The sequence below is a fragment of the Paroedura picta genome, chromosome 9, assembly GCF_049243985.1.
Source record: "Paroedura picta isolate Pp20150507F chromosome 9, Ppicta_v3.0, whole genome shotgun sequence".
In the NCBI taxonomy this organism is placed as follows: domain Eukaryota; kingdom Metazoa; phylum Chordata; class Lepidosauria; order Squamata; family Gekkonidae; genus Paroedura; species Paroedura picta.
In genome coordinates, this window is record NC_135377.1 from 47316431 (window position 1) to 47328579 (window position 12149).

At 43.0% G+C, this 12149-nt stretch overlaps 1 protein-coding gene across 2 annotated transcripts; it reads left to right on the forward strand.

The window, feature by feature from the left end:
- The first annotated feature begins 155 nt into the window (after positions 1 to 155).
- TGIF1 (TGFB induced factor homeobox 1) lies at positions 156 to 11914 on the forward strand. Of its 2 annotated transcripts, none has more exons than XM_077352673.1 (3): positions 156 to 642; positions 9007 to 9236; positions 10876 to 11914. In XM_077352673.1, the coding sequence occupies exons 1-3, from the start codon at positions 627 to 629 to the stop codon at positions 11431 to 11433; spliced, it is 804 nt and encodes a 267-aa protein (XP_077208788.1). In that variant the 5' UTR covers positions 156 to 626; the 3' UTR covers positions 11434 to 11914. The 2 variants fall into 2 exon arrangements, with proteins under 2 accessions (XP_077208788.1, XP_077208790.1); XM_077352675.1 differs by lacking the exon at positions 156 to 642 and adding an exon at positions 8808 to 8906.
- The last annotated feature ends 235 nt before the right edge of the window (positions 11915 to 12149 follow it).

Consider the following 12149-nt stretch of genomic DNA (forward strand, 5'->3'; position numbering starts at 1 on the left):
CCCGGAGTGGCTCATCCGAGGGCAGCCGGAATGAATGGGGCCATGGCAGGAGCCTTTGGGAAGCCCCCGCCCTGCTCCCTCCGAGGTCTTCGGGAGAAGAAGCCCAGCCGGAAGAGGGCGGAGGGCGCGGGGCTCCCCCTGCCTGCCGGCTGCCTCGCAAGAAAGCGGCCGTCTCCCCCTCCCCGGCGCTTTTTGGCGCTGATAGCTGACAGAGTCAATCACCCGAGCTGCCAGGCGGCAGCAGCAGGGGAGGCCGAGGCAGCCGGGGGAGGGGAGGCGGCTCCGGTTCCTGGTTCCTCTCCCGCTTACTCATTGCTGGGAGGTGGGGGAGGGCGCACCTCGTGGTGGAGGAGGCAGCCGCTCGCCCGCCCGCCTCACTTCGCCGAGCGCAAGTTGTAGAACAAAGAGGGAGGCAGCGGCGGGAGCGCCCCTCTGAAGTTACTTGCGGCGCCGACGGAGACCGGGCAAGCGGTCCATTCAATACTCTGGACGCCGCTGAAGAGCAGCTGCTCCCCCCGCGCCTCTCGCTCGCTCCCCCCCCCCCCCGCCCGAGTTCCCTCCGTCCCTTCTGAATAGAGAACGGGGGATCGTCCGACTTTTGACAGGAGGCACTTCCAGGGCCCGCGATGAAAGCTAAAAAAGGCAAGTAGGATCTCGAGAGGCTTTCTCCGCGGGCGAGCGGCTCTCTTGGGGCGAAGGAACTCTCTTGCCTGCCTGCCTGCCTGCCTGCCTGCCTCGTGGTGTTGCCAAACAATTGCAGGGAGGGAGGCGGCGAGAGGGGCACTGTCGAGCAGGCATTCTGCCCCCCCCCCCCCAATCTCGGTGTCGATCTGGAAGATCTCCCCCGCGCCCTTCCTAAGGCCGATCCTATCGTCCTTTGTGTCCCAAAGGGTAGTTAAGGAGGTTTCCCACCCAGACAAAACATGCGAGCGGCTGCTGTCTCTGGGGACGCTGTCGCATTTCCATGCTGCTGGCGCCCTGTCAAAAACCTGTTCAGGCTGCCTGCTTTGTGTCCGGGCAAAGTTTTCTTCTCCTTGTCCCTGCCCGCCCCCCCCCCCCTCGTCTTCTTTCTTCAAACCACCTCGTTTTCTTTCATTCTTCTCTCTGCTGTTGAAAACTAAACTTTCTCTTCCAAGGAACCGAAAACTTTTCTTACAGTGCCCCCTTTCCCTTTAAAACCCTCAGTCCCATTCTTTCAGCATGGTGGCAAAAGAACTTTCTTTGTCTGCGATTTTCGCACGGGGGGTGGTGGTATGAAACAGCGGGTGGAGCCATATAAAATGCAGGTTTTAAAAACTTTGTAGTGTACTTTTTCTTGTTTTAATCTTAAACAGACACATTTTTGATAAAGGAGGATAAAAGCAGTTTTGCATAGTGTTTATACACCTAGAGTAAAAAGTTGGTGTGAAAAAGATAATTTTATAAATCATTTTATTCCACTGTTTGACAGAGTGGCTTTCTTTGTAAGAAGAAGAATGCCCTTGTTTGCAGTGGTGAACTTTAGTGTGGTTTGCCCAAAACTAAGATTTTATTTCAGTCTTTTTTCACATTGAAAGTTGCTGTTTAAAACTTTGTTTTGCATTCAAATATCCCTTGTAGATTTTACAAGGGGAGCCCTGCTTTCTGTGGAGTTTCCCTTTACTATGCAATGCTTTGTATTCAAACAGTCTGCTCTCCTGCCAAGAATCTCGCAGCAGTTTGTATCTGCTCTCAGCTTTCTGAGTTCTTTATCAACAGTGTAAGAGTCTTCTGTGAACATAATTTGTAGTTTTCTGAGGGAGCTTTGGAACTGAATGCAAAAGGCACAAAGGAAACTAGTTTCACACAAAGAGTATAATTAGACAATAGTAAAGGAGTAATGGAAGCCCACAACAGATGAAGGGAATACCATTAAGAATCAAAGGTCTTACAACTCTGTTCTTCTGCCCAAACATTTTGTGTTCTTATGAGTGATTTTGGGCAACATTTATTGCATACCAAGACCCATCATTGGTGGCTGTAAACAGTTCCATCCTAGTTTCTGAAAGTAATAGTTTGTACATTAGGAGCAGTATTGGACCTAAATAAATAAATAAATAAAATTCCAGAGTGAATTAGAGTAGCTATTTTTAGAACATTCCTCTATTCCCTCTATTTGAACAGTGGTGGGGAGCTGGTTTCCTGTCTGCTGCTTCCATTGTTCCAGCCCTAGGGCAGCTGTTCTGTATGTGTTGTGTTTAGGCATAACATTTTATACATAGTTCTAGCTGTTCCTGCACCTCACCTCCAGTGTTAAATAAGTGTAACTGCTGTCAGATGTTTTTAAACAGAGGAAAAGTCACTAATTGCTTTGTAAGTTTTAGGTAGTGCAGAAAGCCACAGAAAACATGTCCTGATGGATTGAAGGCCTCCTCAGAGGAAAAGATCATTGATTTTTTTTAAGCAACATGTGAAGAGGAAAAGAGAAATTTTAAAAGTGTTTCCTTGCTCCTGTATCTTTTCAAGCTTTGATTTCCAGTTTGCACACATGGTCATGTTGTTTATACTAGAAATCTGAAGTCCTGTTTATGTTACAATCCTAATAATACTTAGAGTAATCATCAGTGAGACTAATGTATTAGATTCGAGTATCAGTTGCAGATTGCTTGTAGCCTCAGATTTTTTTAACACCAATATGACATGGGGAGGGGGCTGAAGTCAAACAATGAGTTATATTGTGGGGGGGGGTATGAATTACTTCAAAAACTAGAACATATAAAATAATTTTGCCCTCACAAACATGCTGTCACTATAGATTATATAGTGTATAAACTGACACATCATACTTTTCTTCTGTTTCCACAAATGGTGCCAAACCTGTTGATTGTAAAATGTGCATGCTTCAGAGTCCTAAATAGATTTTTAGCCTATGAATGTCTGTTCCCCTGATTTGATGAGTTAGGGAGACAATAGGGAAGACCCTGTTTCTCATAGTAGCGACCATTATTTTGGGAACTAACACTGGGTAACTTCTCCCATGTGTTTTTAGTTGCTCTGCCAACTATAGTCTTGATAATCTTATTTTGTTTTGCCTTTCCTGCATTTGTCCAGGGTCTGTACAAGCCAGTTTTTCTTTATTTAGGGGAGTTATTTCTTTTAATGAAACATGCTTATGCAAGATGGCCTAGATTTTCTTTATATTTAAGAAACTTATTATCTTACATATTTAGATCTAATTTGTATCTTGCATATGTAATTTAAATATACACTGGGGTAAACTCTAGGTGCTGTCTGGAAATCTTTTGCCTTTGTGTAACACAGACGACTCAACTGGAGCTTCAAAAACATGCAACAAAAGAGATTTGTAGATAAAGCAGTCTAGCACATTTCTTTTTTGGCAAAGAGTTGGCTCTCTCTTTGAAAGCTATCCTTTTAGTTAGAGCATCTGGTTTCTACCACTTCCCTTGCAGTGCTCTTTTTTTAAACGGGACAGCTCTTTATTTGGCCAGTGTTTAGATGGAGTTATCCAGCTTCCTCTAACATGTGCCATTCATTGTGTTAATTTCTCAGCCATTACAGCTGTTACATGTGTGGTCTGGTGCATAACAGTATGATGCTGTTTTTTTCCTGCTATAAAGACGATGAAAACTGTTCATTTGTATAAAGATGACATCTTATCTTGCCAACAAAAATACATTCTTTTTGACAAGCTGTCACATGGTGTGTATGCTGAGAATGGTTTTTAGAGCTGAGATATACAAGCTGAACCCAAAAGTAGTTGTTACCGTATACGTTATACGTGACAGACTATCCCACATAGCTGCAAATTCTAATTTTTATGTTCATAACATATTAAACACCTTTAACAGAGGCATGCATGAGGCACTTGTGAAGCAATTTGAATGTGCAGCAATTTGAATAAGGCCTATGTACTTGTAATCGCTGAAGCTAAATCAGTGTGAGTAGGGTTTAAACCAGAGGGATGACCTTGAAACCAATATATTGCCCTATATCTTGGAATAGGAGCAACCAACAGGAGACAGCATGGCACCATCTGAGGGGAAAACCAGAGGCGATGTCAGTCCTTTGGACTTGCTAGAAACTGTGGTTTACCATAAAGCTTCTGGCAATTCTTAAAGAGCTAAGATGTCACTTCTGAATTTTCCTGGAAGTGACATCATGCCATGTGTCGGATAGCCATTTCAGTTCATTTTTCTCTTGCCAATGCCCAGAGCAATGGTGGAAAATGAGACACTAGAAAGGGGAGATTCCCTTTCCTGAACTGGGGGTCTGACAATGCTACTTGAGATCCCCCCCCATCATTTTAAGATAGGCTTTATCCATTATTAGTACTAGATAAGGTTAGGAGGTCAGCAGGTGGAGTTTAAGCCTTTCCCCCATAATCTGAGAACAGTCAAACTCAGATCTCAGACGCAAAGCAGGATTGGCCCTGGTTAGTATTAGGATGAAAGACCAGCAAGGAATACCAGGGTTGCTATGCATAGAGAGGCAATGGCAAATCATCTCTGAAAGCCTCTTGCCTTGAAAATCCTACAGGGTCTCCATAAGTCAGCTGTGACTAGTCAGCAAAAAAACCATGTAAAACTTTTTTTTTCCCAAGAAGGGAAATTGTTTTGTTTTGGATAAACTTGAATTACACTTATTTCTTAAACTGAAATTGTGTCGTCTCTTCTGAATTTATCACTGAGCCATTTCAAATAGTTTTCATTCAAAAACAGGACAGTACTTCTATATCTTGACCTGAGTGTTTTGCAGGAAACCCCCCAAGAAGCTTGTAATATGAGACTGGCAGGCTATTCAGGATGCTTCTTAACTGTGCCCTGTTAAAACAGGAAATCCAAAGCAAAGGCTGATTACTGACAAGAGGAAAAACCAAAGCTAGCCTGTAATCTGCACAAGTGCTCCAGTGCAAACAGAGCCACGGGGACACCAAATGTGGCTTTTGCTCTGAGGGGGAATCAGCTGGGCTCTAGGAAGGATCTCCTCCCAGCTGCCTGTTGCTGCAGCTTCTATGCAGACACAGAGGTTCCTGGCAGTGGAAAGGGCTGGTGCTTCTTTATGGAAAGCAGCCCACTAGCCAGTGAGAAGCTGCACGGCAGTTTTCTGCTGTTTAGCCAAAACCTGTTTTGTATTATTAACCTCTTAGCAGAGGAAACATGTCACAATAAGTAAGCAGATCAAAGGGCAGGCGGCACTGCTGGTTTGTTCTTTAATTTTATTTGCTCTGTTGTGAGTTGTACAGACTTTTTTCATACCCCAGAGGGAGGGGGAGCAGAAGAGTTTGGCTTATTCCCCCCCCCCACATACACACACACACACACACAAACACACCCCTTTGGGGGAGGCACTTGAAAGGGAGCTCTATAAATGTTCAGCTTTTGTACACTGTTTTTCAGTGTGCTCTTTCGGTAATATCCTGATCTAGCCAATTAAAATATTTCGGCATGAGTTTTTTTACCTCAAGGCAGGGCCTGTCATGTAAATACTTGCGTAACAAATGTGCAGACCTGTTGGCTTGTCTTCTTCTGTTGCTTTGAACCATTACTGTTGCTGCCCACACCCCATACAATCTAGCACCAGGACATTGTTTGCCAGTTGCAACCCTACATCGCCATAGAGGGTTTGAGGCCTACTAAGTGCACCTGCACAGATGGACTCCAGAATATTACATGTGATTCATTCGCATTGTTGCCTTGGTAAGGAGAGCCAGCATTTTGTCAGGGAGATGGGTTGTGTGCACAAAGAAGAATGAAAGCTACAATAGGAAGTACAACCGGAAAGGGTACTACTCTAAGGGAGAACTGTACTGCTCCTTGAATGGCCCTGTGCAATTCTGCTTGCTGTTGTAGTTCTTCAGTTCCCAACCAGGGTAGATGTGAATGTGGTCTTTGAGGCACAGCCTATTTTTAGGGAGGGGAGGGTAATGGTGGGGAAAGGAAGAGGCAGCTGGTTTCTCGGAGAGCAGCACCATAGATCTACAGACACAAGTTCAGGGAGAAGGAAGCCAAACTCCTCCTTACTCATCCCCCTGGCTGGCGTATGAGAGCAGCCAATTATTGTAGGGGCTTCAAGATCTAGGCCTGGCATTCAAGAGAAATATGGGGGTGAATAATTGAGAAAGAAGGCTGTAGAAGTGAGTAAACTGACTAGTCACTTGGTTATTCTTTCATTCCATGTGCCTCACAGCCTATTTCTACACTCATCCCCCTTAGTATCTTTTCTGGTGTCCGTGTTGGACCTTTGTCAGTTGGAAGTTGAGGAAGTTGGAACAACAATACTTGCCAATTTGCATTAGGGAATTTCAGCTGCCTTTTATTTTAGCTTCCTTCACCTTGGCTCTGAACCTACAGTGCAGAATGAATCATAAGTGTTCGGTCATCCGTGGGAATAAGATGAGAGGAATATTGTTCATTGATAGGGATGGCAAATGGAGAAAACCGCTTTCATTGCTGCATCATTAGAGCGCTCACTTTCTGTTCAACACGTGCTTGTCCAAAGTCCCTTGGGCAAGGAGATACATGGTTACCACTTGTTGAGGAATGGGAATTTGTTAAGCCACCCAAAGGGACAAGGTGGTAGGGAAGAGAGACTTAGTGCTGATGGATATTTGAGTGTTCCATGCTCTCTTGTGTTTTGTTGGACGGCTTGGGGCCAGTTCAGGATGAAGGAAATGCAGGTGTTATGCTTGAAGCCTGGTGTCTTATCTAGTATCCTCTTGCGTATTAACTTTATGGAAGATGTTCATTCAACTCCAATAGCAGGACTGGAGTACAATTTCTTATGTCTGTAGCACAGGGGTAGAAAAAGAAAGAGGTGTAGTCCACAAAAAAGCTGATGCTGAAATAAAATCTTATTAGTCTTTTAAATATCACAAAACATCTGTTTCATTTTTGGTGAGTGTTAGTGAATGGGCTTCTGTGCATTGAAGCATTGAAGATTTTGGGATACAAGTTAATCTGTCCTTCATGTCTTTTTGGTATCATCGCTTGGTGGATGTTCATTGGTTCTATAAGTTTCATCCATCCTTTCATCAATAAATCTTCCATCACCCAAATCCCTCTTGCATGCCGTAAATCTGTAGACAGAAGGCCATGCTGTACTTCTTTACATGCAAGCTGAATTTTCTGACTATACCCTTTTGTGTTCTGGTTTTGGCTGGATGCAGAATTGATAAGTATCCTGTCCTCTGTCGTGGCTCTGTAGTTGCAGAGTGAATATCATTGCGTAGAGCAGGGGTAGTCAAACTGCAGCCCTCCAGATGTCCATGGACTACAATTCCCATGAGCCCCTGCCAGCATTAACTAGCAGGGGCTCATGGGAATTGTAATCCATGGACATCTGGAGGCTTCTATTGATCCAACCAGAAGTGTTTCGTTTACACCTTCTCTTTGCATGCGTACTCCTATGCTGGCATCAGGAATGGACCAGTCCCTCAGAGTTCATATGATTCTGATTAAGTTCTCTCCTTCATGTTCCTAACTTCAAAGCTCTTATTTTATTTATTTATGTACTTCAAATATACCGTGCTCTTCTCCCCTATGGGGATACAAAGACATGTATATCATTCTCATCTCTATTTTATCCTCACAAGAAACCTAAGAGGAAGGTTTAGCAGACAGTGTGATTGGTCCAAGGTCATCGGGCAAGATTGCATAGGTGAAAAGGAATCCTAGTCTGCCCCTCAAACTGCTGGCTTACTTCTACCTTTGCAGTATTCTGCAAAGGAAGTTTGGGGTTGATACAATCCCATCCATTGTGTGAAACCATGAGGATACAATTGCTGTCGGAGACTCATGTGATTTGTAGGATTCCTAAAATTTCTGGTGGGATTAATATACTTAAGACAGGTTTCCTCTAGTGGCCTACAGTGCTATTTGGATTGTTTCTTCAGATGCTTTGACTGTAATGTTAAGTACATTTACTTGGAAATGCAACTCAGTGAAGTCAATAGCATTGTGCTCCCAAATCTGTGCATAAAATTAACAAATTAATACTACTTATTACAGAGTTGCAGATCAATCACTTAGTTGCTATATAAAAATGTTTTAAATAGCGGTTGCACTTGATTTCTGTATAGGCCTAACATAAGCAAGTTGTACTTGGATACTGAAATATAGAGATTCATGACCTGCCCCTAGTGTTTGTGGTGCCAGTATAAAAGTATTTAGAATGAAGCATCTCAACTGCTGCACCAGCACAATGTCTCATCTGATAAGTACTGCATTAGTTATTCTGACATGGGTCCATTGCCTTCCCTGGGAAATATCAGCTGAAGTTCCAAGCATTCGCTCTTGAGTGGTTTGTGAATAAGGCTCTTCATGAGATGTGGAAAGATCCCATAAACATATCACATAAATGGAATAAGTGTGTGGCAATTTGAAAACATCAGTAGACAGGAAATGAGGCATGACTGGCTTTCCAGAAAAACGAAATTATTCTGTACTTGTTTCTTCGGGCACATGCTTTTTTCCCTTCTTTGTACACTGAGCATGATTTTTAAAAAAATGATACTGAAATGCTGATACGAAATCCGATAGCCAGGATTATGCCTGCTTGCATGTCTCTTTCTTTTGGGAAGAACATGTTATGTTTAAAATACTAATACTGAGATACTTTGATGTGATGGAATAACATTGATGCCTAATTCAGCACATCTAATGTTTTATCCTTCTCTGTCTGCTGGCTTCTTGTCTAACCAGGAGACACTTAGATTTGAAGGGGGGAGGGACTAGATGAACATCAGCTGTTGCTGGCTAATCTTTGATATAATCCTGGCAAATGATGCAAGCTATTGTATGTATGTGGCCAGGTGGCTGGTTGCTAAGGAGACCAGTACTCTTATGAATACAGAACCCTGTCCCCAGAATGCAGGTCACTGGCTCCAGTGTTGTACACCTGATAGGGAGGATACAGCATGGGCCTCTCTGGTGTGTACCTCACCTTGCTTTATTGCAGCAAGCAAATAATAAAATGTTGCATGTGTGGGTATAGCAGTAGTGTGACGAGACAGTTCTGTTTTTATCACAGGTGCTCTTGTCGCAGTCTCAGGCAGCGAGACAGATGATGACGACAGTATGGATATCCCCTTGGATCTTTCTTCTTCTGCCAGCTCCATCAAGAGGAGGAGACGGGGTAACCTGCCCAAGGAATCAGTTCAGATTCTTCGGGACTGGCTGTATGAGCACCGCTACAATGCCTATCCTTCAGAACAAGAAAAGGCACTACTGTCCCGACAGACACACCTTTCCACACTACAGGTACTTAAGAACATGCAAGTGAACGTTTTAAACAGTGTTGTTTGGTGTTGTAGACTGGCTAGTTCTTGACTTAGAAAAGCGCTACTTGAGTCCCGGGGCTTGTTACAGACTTGCTGAGGTGACAGCTATATTTGGGGCTTTGGTTCAGCATTTTCTGGTCTTATTCAGGCCAAAGGGCATGCGTTGCTCTTGCAGAGGGTTTGAACTTCTTTTGATTGTGTCACTCACAAGCTGCACTGCCTTCACATATACCGGTGTAATGCACTCTCTGAGCACCATGTGGTTTTATTTTTAAACCCTGATTTACAAAATGTGCACAGCCAGTATGATGACTCTAGTGGCTCTGAAAACAAAGAAACAGAGTAATGGTGGAGACATGACGTGCTCTTTTCAAAAGGTCTGAACACAGTCCAAGTTTTCAAATACATCCCTGAGTGGCTTCATATGGAAGAAGTGTTTTTTCCCCCAAGTAACTAAAAAAAAATGTACATGGCGTGTGTCTGTACTCCTTTATTTGCCTTAGTATATAAATAAAATATTTGGTTTCTGTTCCCTGTTCTCCCTGTGACAGGGCATAATTCTGGGCATGTTGGTTAGCTTTTGTTTGCTTCCTTCTCTGCCAGTAAGGAAGAGGTGAAATTTATAATCCTCTCCTGCAAAATATTACAAAACGTAGACATGTAAAAGAGTTCAAAGTGGCTCTAGAAGTAGTCTGAAATATGGTTGGCTACAAGCAGGCTGCAGCATCTTCTGTTTTGTTTTAGAAAAGTACGTTTCTGCCTTTTAGAAGAAATCTTGAAAATGCGAAGACAGTGACCGTTGAGAGTTCAGAAACCTATGGTGCCCTGTATCTGTACTCCAAATCTACTCATTGTCTTTTTTTAAAAATACTTCCTTACTATTCTAGCTTTGACTATTACCTTTGGATAAGCACTTCCTATTAAAAAATTCACAAATGGATAAAATGTACTTTGTGTGCAAACAATTGGGGCCACTTTGCTAATGTCCGTATATCTGGTTTTACCATTTTGAATCCTCTTGCAGTTATTAGAATTGTTGGCATTTGTGCTCTCTGAGAATTGAGCAGTTTTCAGTGCTACAGTGGCCTAAGGGGGAGGGGGAACCTACCTTCCGCAGTAAACAAGCAGAGGACTGTTGAGCTGTCCTTTATTACCCAGGAAACTGGCTAGATATTCAAACAAGGGCAAACTTCTGTGAGGTAATCCAGTGTTTTGCTTTGTTGACACAGTCAGTTGAACAGGGCAAATCAGTAACTGTTTGTGGGAGGAGTGACTCTTTCACAGGGCAACATTTTCCTGTTGTTAATTAACCCAAGTGTAATGGACAAAGGGTAATAATTTAACATATGTACAGAGCTGAAAGCTAAGCCTATTGGTTCAGGCTAAATAGCCTTCAGATGTCCCGAGGCACTTTAGTAAACAGAAAGGGCTGGGAGAAGCAGGAGAAAAGGAAAGGGCCATGAGTGGGTGTGCTAGAGCTTGTCTGCCAGCCTTTCTTTTGTCCTACAGTTAAGGAATCTGCTTTGAAGGGACTGGTTAATTTTATCTGAACTAATGCTAATGGCATGTAGTTGGGAATGAGAACAAAGGCAGGAACTAAGATGTCGTTGTATTCTCAGGTCTGCAACTGGTTTATCAATGCACGGCGCAGACTTTTACCTGACATGCTGAGGAAGGACGGGAAGGACCCAAATCAATTCACAATCTCAAGAAGAGGGACCAAGATGGCTGACGGCAGCCCAGTGGAGTTCTCCATTGGCACAAAAACCTGCATTCCACTGATTGAAAGCTCCTACCTCTCTGGTAGCCCAGGACCAAACAAGACTTGTAAACCTTCTTCCCCAGCATCTGTTTTGGCTCGACCATCAGTCATATGCCACACCACAGTAACTGCACTGAAAGATCCTCCTTTCCATTTTGGTCAACCAGCTGGTGTTGGTCAGACCATGGAAGACCTGCAGCGGGCCTCGCCCATCAATTTCACAGACAACTCTCTTATATTCCACGAGGATGCGTCCAAACTGGAAACAAGTACAAATGCACAGAGTGGGCTTTTCAACACTCCTCCTCCTACTCCTCCAGACCTCAACCAGGATTTTAGTGGGTTTCAGCTCCTGGTGGATGTTGCTCTAAAACAGGCAGCGGAGATGGAACTGCAGGCAAAACTCATGGCATAACTCCTCCCCTACTTTCTTCTTCTTCTCCCCTGGCAGGGATGTAATAGAAATATGTGGCAATTGTCTACATGATATCAAAGACTAACTGCATTTTTTAAAAAAAATAATCTTATTTGCACAAGGGATTGCTGAGATTAAGCTTCCTGAAATGGTCTTCAGTGGAATACAGTCATTCCTAGAGTTATAAATGTAAAGCTACTGTAGAAACAAAAGGTTTTCTTTTTCTTTTTTTATAATAAATGTTTCTTAGTAGGTTTTTCATAATGTGAGATGGTTCCCAAGGTCATGTGATTTTTTCGTTATTGTTTTCATTGTTTCTTTCAGACTGTGCAATATTTAGTAGCAAGATTAGTCTTCATATCATTCCCATGTGGAACAAAATATACCGACAGGCTGTCTTAAAACAAATTTCAGATTAAAAAAAAAAGTTTGAATTTGGATGATTATACTTTTTCATGATGTAATAAAGTATTTTCTTTAACATTTGATTCACATTGAGTGTTTTGTTGAACTGTTGAACCTTGGAAAACAGCCTGTTGATCTGCAGCATACACACACACACACACACACCACTCAGGAGTTTTTCAAACACCTCTTGAACATTTGGTTCAGATTATAAGTTTTGAACATAGGATAAGATGCTTTAAATCTCTGCTACTGGAACTATGAGAACCAGAAAAAGCCCCCGTGAGGAGCACTGCTTCCTGTTTGACTAA